At 44.6% G+C, this 14,530-nt stretch overlaps 1 protein-coding gene across 1 annotated transcript in view; it reads right to left on the bottom strand.

Moving 5' to 3' along the window:
• Positions 1 to 9,146: 9,146 nt before the first annotated feature.
• LOC149274502 (SRC kinase signaling inhibitor 1-like) overlaps positions 9,147 to 14,530 on the bottom strand; it is a 58,176-nt gene continuing 52,792 nt past the window's right edge. The window contains exons 18-20 of the mRNA XM_089505433.1: positions 11,631 to 11,774; positions 9,283 to 9,369; positions 9,147 to 9,161 (exon numbers count right to left, since the gene is read on the bottom strand). Coding sequence (XP_089361559.1) covers positions 9,147 to 9,161; positions 9,283 to 9,369; positions 11,631 to 11,774 — 246 coding nt within the window. The remainder of the gene's footprint in view (positions 9,162 to 9,282; positions 9,370 to 11,630; positions 11,775 to 14,530) is intronic.

Here is a 14,530-nt window from a genome sequence, read left to right as displayed (position 1 = left end):
CCTTTCTACTAAACCCCAGCAGGATGTCGATCTGAGAGGTGTTTTTTGTGCAGGGTTGGGCAGCTGCGGCAATTTGGCTGGCTGTGGATGATGGGGATTCATAGTGTGAGAAGAGCTTCATGGCTGTTGGTGTCCAACCCTGGCTCATGCCTACCTGGTGCCACCATATCGTAAGAGTTCCCCCTGCAAACGTAACGACTGCCCCAATACAGGTGCCGGAACTTTCACCCTTTGGAACAATGGTTTATAGCACAGCAGCATTAACCATAAACGATCGTATCGCTGTGTATGCCGCAGCCCGTCAGCTTGGTATCTCCCGCGCAGGTACACGGTAATGTCACCGCTGCGAGGTGCAACCCATCGGAGTGTTTGTATCACGGCGTAAACTTGTTTTTACTCTGCATAGCAATTTGTTATTGACAATGGAGATCTCACAGGGCTTGATCGCAGTGCTCGGTGCCTTATTGCATTAGGTTTACAGGTTTTAGTTCTTTCAATGCTTATACCGATATAGGATATAATCTCCCGCAGATTTACCGAAACGCATTGAGACTTTGCTAGTGAGGTGTATGTATGATCGAAAGCACTGTTACCCCTTCTCCGGTGACACGATGAGTATTATGTGCTGCTCCAGCCCCGGAGTATGTATATCCCTTAATAGGAACTTCGCTAGCCTTATACCTGAGAACTTCCCCTTCAGGAGCTCTCCTTCTTTCCTGTTTTCACACCTGGTATTTTAATAGTTAAATGATTACAGGCACACATGTGAGGCGGCGTTCTCCCCGAGCGTGTTTTCTGCTTGTCGGTAGTGAGGGACAGGGGGCGATATTCCTCCAGCCATCAGAATGTGGATTATTTTTGGATCCTTCCAGGCAAATATCTACAAAACAGTTAGCAAGAGCGCCCCCCGGTGTCCGCTGCTGGTAACAGCAACCGCACCTAAAGGCTGTTTTATCACGTAAAACAACATTGCCTCTTCCATGTGCAGTAAAGGCGGCTTGGGCCTGAACGTTTTCCTTAACCAAATCGTTAAAGTTTTGTGGATTCTATGATTGGCTGCATTTTTAAATCCAGCTTTGTAGTGAAACGTATGAACCCTCGCCGGTGCAAGAGATCTTAGCAATGTGTCAGTTTGTGTATAAATGAGTTGCTTGTCTGTTTCAGTTCTCGGGTTAGGATAATACATCTTCCGTAAAGCTAGCTGGTGATGCCCCTGCCCGGCTTCCCATGTCGTGAGCAAAATCACATGTTACGTGTTTATTTGGGACCAACATGTCGCTTTACCCCATAGTAACACTTTGGCCAGTAGTCTGCAGAGTGCCTTGGAAAGATTTTATCCCCGTTAGCTAAAGGTCAGAAATGCGTTGGGGATTCGCTTCTCTGTCAAAGAAGGGAATTAAGTAGAGATTATTTTAACAAGAACGTATGATCTCTGTAGAGTTCACTGCTATTTCCAGAAGACACGTTCTTGGTGAACCTAAGGTTACTTGGTGGCCAAGACAAACTATTCCCCCTCTACTTGTCCCCTAATAGCGTTCATTAAAGTTTTTGTGTCAACTGCTCTGAGCCCAAAGTAGCCCCCCCCCCCTTGCTGGTAGCTATAATTTGCTGGCCGTGCATGTTACGCGTTTTGCTGCTCTCCAAGCTAGTAAGGGTTAAGTTGACTCTTGAACCTAAGTGCCATTATCGGAGACTCTTACCTCATTCCGCCAGTGCCCGTTAGGGGTCCCTCTCGCTTTAGCCTGACTTGTTTTCTGGAGGGAGTTGATTTGGGGGAGCCATCCTCCTGTTGCACCCCCATGAGACCTATTTCCAAAATGTCTGTAAATAACCAGCGATCCATATTGTTTAAAGCTGGGTGTTTGATGGCACTAAATACGAAGGCTCAGCGAGTTTCTACGGCTAGAATGCAAAGTATAAATCTTCTGTAACTGCGTCAGTCTTAGTGAATACACCTTGAATACTAGCCAGCGCCGTGTATACCAACGGTATGTTCCATGAGCTGAATGGTGTTTCGCACTTTGGGCCATATTTCTCAAGAGCGGTTTTGGTGCAATATTTCTTTAGAGCGATTGTCAGTCGTGGCAAACGAAACGCGTAAGCGCTGCGTTCCGAGTTAACGCCGGAGATCGATTGGTAGAGAGGAAGAGAACGGTGGATCGGGGCGAGACCGATATGCAACGAAGACGGTTTTTATTGCGAAAAGATTGCAGGCGTTGAGAAACCCAAATATTTTGGCTAAGGATGCACATAAAGGGTTTATTTTGTTGATTGTAGAACATATAAGTTAAGGGATTGTTTCTGAGCCTGTAGGATTTGACGGGGCCAGGGGCAGCAGTTATAATAGGGGGTTTTATCTAAAGAAAAGTTTGGTATTGGGGGGTAGTTTGTTGGAAAAAAAGTTAATAAACGTTGGTTTAAGGAAAAGCTGGAGAAAAGTGGAAGGAACAGAAAGCTAAAGACATGTAAGTGTGCTGTATTCACTAAGCCGTGAATAATGTGTAAGCAACGACCCAAACCCAGGGAGCTTTCTTTGCTGAAGTTATGCAGGTATATTTCATTTGTCATCTCTAAGAAGTATACATTATGCAGGGCCAACTCCCTTGCAAACTCATAGTAACCCGAGAGTTGAAATGTTGAACTCTACAAGCTGCAGGTTTATTGAATCGGAAAGAAAAGGCACGAGCAGAACGCGGGGTCTCTGATGTTCTGATGTCAGCTGCGTCGGTTAAACTGAATATAGAAAGCGTGAGCAGAAATGCCAGTCGTGGTTTGCGTGACGAATGACGATTTATTGACTTACCGGTCATTAGCTCCAGGACTGTTAATGGGACTACGTTGGCCACTCCAGCCCTGAATGTCTTCCAAAGCGTCTACCCATTACTACCTCTTGCGTACCACCAATACAGTGTTTTATACTATTTTGCTTTGTTTTGGGTAAAATATTAATGACCTTTTATTAAATGACCTCCGTGAAATGATGCCACAGACTAGCCCAGGGGTCAATCTATTTACTAACTTTCTTTGCAATATAGCCAGACTGTTACTAATTGCTTAAAACCAGCTTTATTGCGGAAAGACCTTGGTATCCTTGTGTGTAACCCGGTTTGTCGTCACCTTATCCTCGTGACGCCGCATTCTCTTGTTGCAGTCAGATCTCCTCAAAGTCCTCTCCTTCCGTGTCTTCTCTGCTCCATCCCTTCTAGTCACTGCTGAACCCACCGGTTTGTATTATAAAGTAGCGTTTAATGCTTTTATACATCTTCTGCTTTAAAGTCCTTCTCTCTCTTTTATCCTCTCCCTGTGGTGCAAAGAAACGTATTTTGCCCCCTATTGCTAACATTGTAAATATGCATTTGATGCTCCTTCCCACCGCTACATTCTCCAGAACGTACATTTCATGCTCACTAAGCCCCATCGTTTGCCTTTTCACTGTTACATTGTATATATAGAGAGAGAGACCTGGTGCTGCTAACTGTCTGTTTGAAACATGTTTGTTATCCTGAGGTATGAAGTCATCATACCAGTTGGGTCATGCAGAAAGAAACCCACCTACCAAATGATCTCTTTCCATGGGTTCTCAAGGACAAGTTTAGAACGGTTTAAACTATTAAAAACCTTTGGTCTAATGAGGACGATTCAAACGGGGATGGCAAGTTATGTGGCCACCATGATGTTAATGAAAACATATATCCTTCCACGGACTCCTGTCCACCTCTAGCTTGTATTAATATGCCAAAGATGTATAACATGGTGGAGTCTTCTCCATGTGTGATCCCAACTCTCAGCGAGGTGGGTCACATACCTCCTTGCAACAAATACATCATTAATTTATTGCAGATTTGTATCCCCCCCCCCCCCCCAAATTCCCACCACTACCCCCACCAGTGGGCTTTACTACTACTACTGCTTGGCTTTGTATGATTATTCCTCTTAATTAATGTGGATTTCTATGCTGGAAAGAAGAGCATCGCAGGGTAGTATGTATGCGAATCCCTTAAGAACTGCACTATTGTAAGGTAATTACTTTGGTATTTAGTAAAATCTGATATGAAGAATATGCAATGCCTGTAAAAGATCCTAAAGGAGCAGGCGTACTCCCTTCATTGGCAGCCCTAGCGGTGAATGTGCACCTCTTCTGCTGTCCGCATACTTTGCCAATTCTGTGCCAATAATCTTCAGGAAATCACCCGTTGAGCACGCGGGGGGCCTTATTGGCCCCACTGGAAGACCATGGCTGGAGTTTGTTGGTGGTGAGTACCTCTCATTGATAGAACTGCTCAGGAGGGGGACTGAATGAGGGGGTCCAAGTGTTGAAAGCCACCGAATTGTATCCACACTAGAGCTTGTTTTTGTGATTCACTCAGTTTAAACCCCAAGCTATCAATGGGACCAAGGCCAAAGGTCACACCGTGGCATATTAACATAAGACTATGGGAAGGATTTATTGGCATCCGACCCGAAACCGATACCGAAAGTGTTTTATTTGTTTTTATTTGTATACAAACTGCCACCATTCCAGATTAGTATTGTGACTAATGTATACTCGTGTTATGCATATAATGTAAAGTTTGATCTTTTCCTCTGTTCTGTAAATATGTTCTCTAAATGTGTAACATATAATATAAAATGTATAAGGATTTTTAAATGTTAATTTGTTTTCTTTTCTCCTTACAAATGGAGTTACTGCTGAATAAAGCTTGCTGCATGTTTCCATTGTTCTGGGTCTCATGCTGTAAGAATTGGTGGTTGGCAGTCTAGACGGCAGCAATGACTTCCTAGCAGTCTCCATATACTTTAATGACAGTGATGTGAATGGTAACCGTAAGTATGTATGTGTTTTTTAGTAGCATAAAATCATACGCTAATTGAATTATCTACACCAAGAAATATTGTTTTACAACTTTTGGAAAATGTAAAAGGAATAATAGCCAAGTGTCAGCATTCCCGCTACACAGAAAGAAAAAGCCACACACACTGTGTAAGTTTTCACTGGTTTTTATGGCATCCATATATTTATACACAGAGCTATATTCTACAAGTGTGTTTGTTAGCATTGAATGTACAAAATGACATCATCATTACCCAGAACCACTGTGAAAAGAGACGCTTTGAGAGGCCTTGAATTTGTCGCAATACTATCCATGCTTAAAGACAGACAGACAGACAGACAGATTGTAAAAAGAATATAAAACAAATGTAATTCAAATGAACCCCCTCCATCTGCTAAAGATGTGGGTTTCCCCCCCACTTTTCATATTTATTTTTGAGAACAACATATAGACGATATTGCTAAAGTTTATCATGCAAAGACCGGCTGCCCACATGCGTCTCCAGCATCTCCCACACAGGTTCATTGTGATTGATTGATTGTAGTATTCACACCTGCTACGTCGTTATCCTGTCCGTCTCCATGCTCTGCTGCTCTCCAAGGGTTAACTATGGGGCGGTGTAGTTGAGCCTAATTGTAATCGTACACCATGGTGTGAGGCAGCTGCCTCGCGTTTGCAATCACCCTCTCCGGCCAATGGGGAGGCAGCCCTAGCCCTATATATTTGCAGACCTCACTTGGGACGAGCTTGCTTGGGTTCGTGGCTGCGTGGTCTCTGTGCAAGTGGTCTCTTTTAAGTGGTCAGATAAGAGTTATACAGGAGTTGGACGGGGGGACGGGCAGGCTACGCCGCCGGGGCCAGCAGGGACGCACACAAGGTAGTGTACCACTCCCCTGTGCTATCCTGCCCGGGTGATTGCTTGCAACTCCCTACTAACCGGTCTCTCCCACTCCTGCCTTTCACCGCTGCAATCTATCCTCAACACTGCAACCACACTAATCTTTCTCCTCCGCCACCCCTCATCCACTACCCCACTATTCCAATCGCTTCACCCACTCCCCATATCCTTCACAATCCAACCTCAACCTCTAACCCTTACAACAACTCTGCACCCCCTTACATCTCTATCCTCTATCTATCTACATACACCCCCACCCCCCTTCGCTCCTCTCACAACCTGCAGCTTTCCTCTACTGTTACCTCTTTCCACTCCCGTATTCAGGAGTTTCCCCGCACCGCTCCCCTTCCCCGTCAGCCTTTCTGCCTTGACTTTCAAAACCTCGCTGAAAACCCACTTGTTCAGGGAAGCAACAACATTCCTTCCCATCACTCCCATCCATCGTCCTAATCACAGCCGTCGGAAAAAAACAACAGCTTCAACATATCAGATGCAGATCAACTCATCCAAGCCGTCCTCTCCTGTTGTCTCACTCCCCCCAACCACTTCTTCCATGCCAATGTCTCCTAACCATCTGGTTTGTGGGGGGCTAGTGATTTCGCAGGCTATGGGGGATCTTGGCTCAAGAAGCTCTGTGGCTGAAGAGCCATCTTACTCAGACCTAGAGCGTTGGAAGGTGGCACCAAGCGGCGCTCTACAGCACAACACCAGAAGGAGTCCTTTCCGGGTATCGTACAGTCCCAGCCCTGCACCCCAACAAAGGGACCCCAGGTCTGGACATCTGAAATGTTTGGAGCTATGTTTGGATCTACCCATTTGCTATATTGTTAACAAGTTCTAAAGTCAATCATGGTTTTTAGTGAAATAAAAGGGCCAACGTTCAGTAAATACTACGTTCAATGTTCTTTCTAAGTTCGGATATATAAACAAGTATTGGGTTAATTGGCCAAAGTCGGGTTCCAGGTCACAAACATTCATTATGTGGTCTAAAGGGCCTGATCTATAAAGTTCAGAGGCTCCGGCTATGTCTAGGAATAACGCTCCAGAGAGGTAAGAGGAGCATGTATGTGTTCACATTTACAAGGCCATCCAAGCCAACCCTTACAGGAGCGCTCACTGGGCTTGGCCCTTCATAACGCACACTGCGCAAACTCCAAACTTACTCACCAAGCCCCACTTTAGTGAAACCCGGCCTGTATTGCTCGACGTGCTCCTGTGTAACAGACGCATGCTCGTGGCCCTGCTACGTATGATAAAGGGCGCTATCCTGGTTACTTGGCCGTGCGTAGCGTTCCCTTACATCAAATTCGCTAATTAATTCATTCTGCGTGAACAACTTTAAGCACAAATGCCATTCAGAGACTTAGCCCCCAGCAACTCAGTTAGTTAGTTAGGGATAAACCATAAAACTCATCTAAGAAACAAACAAACATCTGCCGACGTGTACAAAATCATTAGCACCAGATAGAAGCGATGGGACCGGTAGGAAGGCAACTAAAACAATGAATGTCATAGACTTTTCTCTAGAAACGCCACTTCAAATGATGAAGTAAAGAAATGAATAAAGCACTGGATTCCGGGGAAGAGATCTCGAGTCTCGTTTCCTATGTTTTATCTTTGGAAATCTCACAGATGATGCAAAGAAAATAGGACTACGCGGTTCGTGCTTAACGTTTAATCCAAATAAATATCATTCCATGAAATGGATTTCCTGCTTGTAGCTTAGATGAATATTTAAAGAAATGTACAGGTCTGTGTGCCGTTTAATTGCGGGGACCGGCGTGAAAACACGCAGGGTAGGGTTACGTTATTACATTTATCATGGCGCCCGCATCCCCTTTGCCTTCGGTGACACCCCTGAAATGTTTGTTAGGCTGTGAACACGTTATGTTCTTCAAGGAATCGCGCCCTCACCGTGCTAACAAAAAATAATCATCCTAAAGTAAGTAGTGATATTTGTGCCAAGAATAGCCCCAGATGTAAGAGGGTTCCTCAGAAGGTTGTGCAGCTCAGCGATACATAAATTATTAGATCATCATTTAGTGCTCTCATGCACACCAAGCACAACTTCCATCTACAGTCACACGAGAAAAGGAAAGGATCGTTCGTTTTATACATTATATACTTGGTATTATTTCTTTGATAGATAGATATATTATATGCATATATATTCGTTTATTAAAGTAATAGAAACTGTAAAACACATCACCGAATGGAAAGCTTTACTTTGCCATCCAGAACAGTGATGTAGCAGATTTGTTCATTTCTCTTCATATAAACTCAATCTCTGTACAAACATGGATGGTTTACAAAACAAAACAAATAATTTCCTACTTTCACAAAATAAATAAATCGGAAGCTAAATCAGGAGTATGAAAAAAAACACGCAAGCAACGTAACAAAAACAAAACTAACAGAACAATGACGACTTCGGCCCTCTCCCTGTCCATGGAACACACTTTCCTAGACACACAAATCACCGACACACACACATACACACATTTCACAGATATAGTGTTATCACATTCTGTGCTTATATTATACAATGTTACAAGAATATGTTCCCATCCTGCCCATGCCTGACACGGCTCCCTACCCCCCCCACAACCCAAAGGATCAATCACAACCTGGAAACTCACCTCTGGCCAGTGAAAGCCACTGGGAATCCCCCTCCAAATTGCACCCTGAAGACCACCACCACCTGCCTCCCGTCCACTGATGGTCAGAGGACGGATATTGCTTTGCAAAGATAACAGTGTTGAAGTCTCAGACATGTTTTGAGGTCATCATCAGTCTTGGCGTCCACACTCTATGATCTCATGATCTTCCATCATTTCCATCTCTGCTTTGTGGAATCTCCAAGACAATGAAAGCGACCTGCATCTGACATTTCTACAACACATTTGTGCTACCATGAAAGGACAATGCGGGTGCAACGCAGAACACCCCCGAAATACAATCTTTTGTTTACGGATCTTTGCTTATTGCTGCCAACGCAACGCACACAAAAAAGGTCATCTTCATATCTGTTGACTTCCACCGAAACTACAGGAACAAAGAAATAAATTCATCCTCCAAATGAAATGAACAAAGCAACACATAATGCCACGGAAAGCAGATCTATTGTTCAGTCAAGTCCCGGTTCCTGTAGATTGATGAGACTATTTTGGAGAGATAAGCAGCTGCAGGTGGGGTAACAGTCAGGCCTGGGGGTAGGAGGCACCGTGGAATGTGTCGGCCGTCATATATATATATATATATAGAGAGATATATATATATATATATATAGTGTCTCTTGTCTTTTCCACTCCTCTCTGATTTCAGCCCTTTGGCGTTCGTTACCAGATATCTCACAGCTGATAAAATCCAGAAGAAAATAACATCAGCTCGCGTCTTGGCAGAAGACAAGGGCCGGTTTAGACACGGTCCACCTTTCAAATAACATGAAGAAGAAATCAGATGAGAGGAGCACGGATGAGTACAAAGTCGTAAAGGAGACGACTACATTTAGAAGGAAATAGAGGAGTTCCTTGTACCAAAGGAAGTGAGTACAGGGATAGAGGTTCGAGAAGGTGCAGTTTTATCTGAGCCAGGGTTAGCCTCATTCACACCAGCAGCCTCTTTAGAAGGTCTAGCTGCCTGGAAAGGAGAACAAAAAGCAGGTTGAACATCCAAAAAGAAATAATTGAGTGGAACAAGAGAAGTGTCAACACGAGATGCATGGCAACATAACAATGAAAAGAGGACAACAATGAAATGAGAAGAAGAGGACTGAACTGACCGAGTAAATTAGGGATACTTAAAATAAGAAGATTGGAACCTTAAATGTACCTCAGGTACCGTGCCAGGCTGTGCCGTGTATCAGAAAATGTTATTCTATCAAAGAGTTCCAGAACGGAAAGACCATCACAGGTAACATAAAGCCAATGCCACGACGGAGGGTTCATCGCAAATCATCGATGCCCGTCTCATGAAACGCATCGGACCACTAATCTAATGACACTTCAGTGTGGCGGGCAGTTTTCTATTGTGCAGGAGAATATTTCCACTCCAACAGATGAACATACCCGGCAACTTCCCGGGGCAAGATACTGGAGACCCCCCCTTTTTTGGGGTTGGTGCCTTTGCAATGGGGGGGGGGGCATGGGGTAGACCATAGAGCTCTTTAGAAGGAGGAAAAGTGGGTGAGGGAGTGGGCATGGAAATACAAACGTGACCCGGGAAACCTCACGTCCAGGACAAACCCAGAGAGTTCTCAGGTATGCTCATAAACCCCTTCTGGGACAGCTTCACGCGTCAAGATATCCACGCAATACTGCCAACAACAAGACAGGGCAACGCTACCCAAGGCTCTATCCCCCTGATCTTGGAGCAGCCTGGGATCGTCCCCGATGGAGCAAGAAGAGCCCCAGCGAGAATCCGAGTCCAGTCGGAATGGCCGCTGCCACCAGGAAGGACCCCAGACGAAGCAGGACTCATTCCTGCTGGACAATAAGTATCCGCCAGCAATTTCTGTAAACAAACACTTCTAATTCTGAGCTTTCATCAATCAGAATTATTTTACTGATCTCATTGTTGTAGTTTTATAATCAAATAAATAGAGCCAAGGCCTACGATTTGTGTCCCGGCTGCTCCATAATGTGACCAATCAGAACGGGAGGATCGCTTGGTATTAGACATATCTGCTCTCCTCTTTTTTAAATAAAACCACGACATAAACATTCTGGGGGATTATAGAAGAATGGAGAGTGAGGGATGGCGGTTTTAGGTAAAAAAAAAAACCCAAAAAACAAAACAAAAACCAGGTGGATAACAAAGAAGGCGGCAGGATCTATTTAGTGGATACCAGAAAACATTTGAAACAGAGAAAAAAGACAGGACATTTAGACTTAGAGCTTCGGAAGACGGCAACAGCAGCACAAGAAGACAGAACCAAGTTTACCCTGCATGCAGATGAATGCAGCGCTGTAAGCCTGGGCGCCCCGTGCGCTGACTATGAAGCATTGAAACACCACGACATCATAATACAGGGGATTAATGTATGGTTAAAGGGGAAGTCCCATTGAAAAGAATGTACGGTACCATTTAATATTGTGTGATATTATACAGTCTATGGTAACGCTGTGCCAAGAAATGCGCTTCAACGTTACTCGTAGACCCAGCGATCACCATTGCAGGATTTCTTGGGATAGTTATGATTCTTATTCTCAAACAAAACACTTTGTAAATTGCTTTACTGTAGCAATTACTGTGAATTATTTTCCCCAAAACCCTCATTATTCACCTGGTTACCAAAAGGCAGTAAATGAGGGTCTTACTTTGTCCAATAGGTTGGAATATTAAGGGTGCTTAGAGAGGCACAATAAGTATATATCAGTTATAAATAATGGGGGTTATGTGGTGTTGGGACAAACTTAGAAAATTGGTCTTTTTACCGTAGCACTCAGGTTTTCACCAGCATCATCTTTAAGCTTAACAGCCAATATTCTAAATGCCAGTGAACAATTTGCATGGGAGAGCCTAGGGTTAGTGGCGCCTGTGTGCAGCATTTCTTTGGCGACCCCGTAACGAAAGCACACAAACATTCTAAAGCGCCATTCGCTGATACGCACACACACACGTTAATAGCATACACCAACATGCACACACTATCATATGCCGACACACTCACCATGCACTAATGTACACACTCCAACCCATATGCCAACAGCATACAGTCATACATGCCGACGCCAGACTCACACCACATGCATACATTACCAAATGCACTTTTATTGAGTGTTATTAACTGTTAAAATAAGTGGGACTTCCCCCTTAAGGTCATTATGGAATGAAAAAGGGTGTAAGGGGTCCTGGTATGTGCTAACCTTGTGTTCATATCTTCTCTAGAGATAAACTACCTGCTGATGGCCCTGGATCCTCATGTATTCCATCCTCTGCTTGGAGTGTTTATTACTTTTGTCTCCACCGCTCTGCTGCACAGCCTTCAGCCTGGAGCCCACGGTGTTTACCATCTTCATTGGGGGAATGGACATCCCCCCACTCTGGAAAGAAAAATTGGACGACTATGAGATTTTTTGGTGAATACGTTTCCGCATTATATGGCTTGAGATACAGGCCTGGAGTTGACTTGGTGCTTTCTTCCACAAACTATGTACCAACACCCCCCCCCCCCATTACAAACAATGACCGCAAACTCAATTTCCTGACTATTCCCAAACCCCTGAATGTCTCTTTCTCTACACCAACCATAGTTGAACATTAACCTCTCATCTCTCACAAATTAACTTTTCCATGTACCAGGTTCTCCTTAAATTTCACAATTGATAAAAGAAAGCAGCGGTGTCACTTAACATAAACCCAAAGAAAGGTAAGCAATTTACAAAACATATTCAGCAAATACAACTTGGACCAACAGACAGCTGTTTTTAATGGAGCTTTACGTGAAAAATGTCTCTTTTTTAACTAAATTCCTGACCAAGTTCCACTCACCAGCAGGGATTGGGGGACACAGAGACAGAATTAAGAGAAGGAAGGGATACAATGTAAATGTTTTACCAGTAAGCAAAAGTACCGTATTTGCTCGATTATAAGACGACCCTGATTATAAGACGACCCCCCAAAATCTGAATATTAACTTAGGAAAAAAGAAAAAGCCTGAATATAAGACGACCCTAAAGGAAAAAAGTTTTACCAGTAAATGTTAATTCATGTAAACTATTTTTTTTAATAAAAGCTATGATTGAGAAAAATATTTTTTTTGTTTTTATTTCTTGTATTTTCCAGCCTGTCCCCCAGTTACGCACATCTGCCCCCAGGCTTGCCACACCAATATGGCACTGTGGCCCATGATATGCCTTTTAACCCTCTATATGCCACTGTGCCCCATGGTATGCCTTTTGACCCCCTATGTGCCACTCTGCCTCCAGAAATGCCTTATACCCCTATATCCCATTCTGGCATTTAGGGGGTTAAAATGCATATTATGGGGCAGAGTGGCATATAGGGAGGTATAAGGCATTTCAGGAGGCAGAGTGGCATTAAGGGAGTTAAAAGGCATTGTATAGAGCACTCTGCCTCCAGAAATGCCTTATACCCCTATATGCCACTCTGGCATTTAGGGGGTTAAAAGGCATATTATGGGGCAGAGTGGCATATAGGGAGGTATAAGGCATTTCAGGAGGCAGAGTGCTCTATTAAATGCCCCCTTAACGCCACTCCAGAAATGCCCTATGCCCCCATTTAACTAACACACACACACACACTCTCTCCCCCCCCTCCCCTCCCCTCTCCTCTCTCCTCTCTCCCCTCTCCCCTCTCTCCCCTCTCAGCCCTCTCTTACCGGTGCTTCCAGCCGGGGCAGCGGGTTGACGTCGCCTTCTGCTGCAGCCGGAAGGAGGTGGAGTTGGCAGCGGGGGTTTGTATGCGTCCGTCGCGTATACTTTCCCCGGCTGTCAGAGATCAGAGATCTCTGACAGTCGGGGAAGGTCTACGCGACGGACGCAGACAACCCCCGCTGCTAGCCACACCTCCTTCCGGCTGCAGCGGACGTTGTCTACGCGGATCGCGTAGACGTCAACCCGCTGCCCCGGCAATACAGCAGGAAGCACCGGTAAGTGTGTGTATGATGGGGGGGGGGGGGGTGAGACAGGAGGATCCAGGTCCCCTGCAGCGGTGCGGGGGATCTGGATCTTAGTCTCCTAATCAGACTCTATTTGAGGTCTGATTAGAAGACGACCCCGATTAGAAGACGAGGGGTATTTTTCAGAGCATTTGCTCTGAAAAAAACCTCGTCTTATAATCGAGCAAATACGGTATTAAAGCACTTATTCTCCTACGGTCTCTAATCAGTGAAAATGATCGGATTGTAGGTACTTAAAAGGAAATCAGACAGCAAGGAGAATAGTAGAGATGGATAAATATTAATTTTAAAATTCAAACCAATTAAAACAGAAAACAGAAAACCACCATATTAAGAATTAGATTAGAGAACAGAAGACAGCAAGAAGGAAAAAAGACATTTCTAGGACCAAAGTTTTATTTCAGAGTGAGAGGCGGTTACTATTTTTTAACAGGAAAAACCTAAGAATAAGAGCATTCCGCTGTGCGGCAGAAACATCTGCACCGGGATGCTTCGCTGATACAAATCCCCTGCACTTTGTGCGGTCCGAAAGCTCTCGTCTCTAAAGTCACAGGGGAACTCGGATAATCGACACTTCGCTCCATCCCCAGGCCTCAGCTCAAGTCTGTATTTTCTCACGTTATCCCAAACAGTTTACATTTACCGAATGGTGTCATTTTAGGATTATATGTGTCCGCCCATGGCGAAGTATACATTTAAACGAAACATACGCTGCTACCATAAATACCTGAAGGTCAAACCTATGTCTGGAAAAGATGTTACACTGCACCTTAGAAGTCTGCGGTTTTGGAAGCAAAGGAGGTTTGGTTCTACTCGGCGAGACCTTGTTTGATCCCTGGCCATCTTTCTCTTCCCCAGTGTCATTATTCCCATTAACACTATCGCTGGTTGGCAGATCCCGACGTTTTTGTTGGGAGTCCATCCCTCGTGCATCCATCTGCAGGCAACGAGCAGCAGGCGCTTCGCGCACCAAGGCTGCGGTCTGTTGGGTGCCGATTTCATTTATGGTGACTTCAAGCTCTCGTATGCTTTCTTCCAGGCTATCCAGCCTCTTGTATGTATTCCTGCAAATGTCCACGCTCCTCCAGCCCACATGGTTTCTGTCTTCAGTCATTCCATCTTTCCTTACCGCTGGGACATCCCGGGCGCAGTCAATCG

Source organism: Sceloporus occidentalis, unplaced genomic scaffold (assembly GCF_023333645.1).
Source record: "Sceloporus occidentalis isolate IW3139 unplaced genomic scaffold, rSceOcc1.0.p SCAF_328, whole genome shotgun sequence".
In the NCBI taxonomy this organism is placed as follows: Eukaryota; Metazoa; Chordata; class Lepidosauria; order Squamata; family Phrynosomatidae; genus Sceloporus; species Sceloporus occidentalis.
This window is presented reverse-complemented; position numbering and strand designations above follow the sequence as displayed.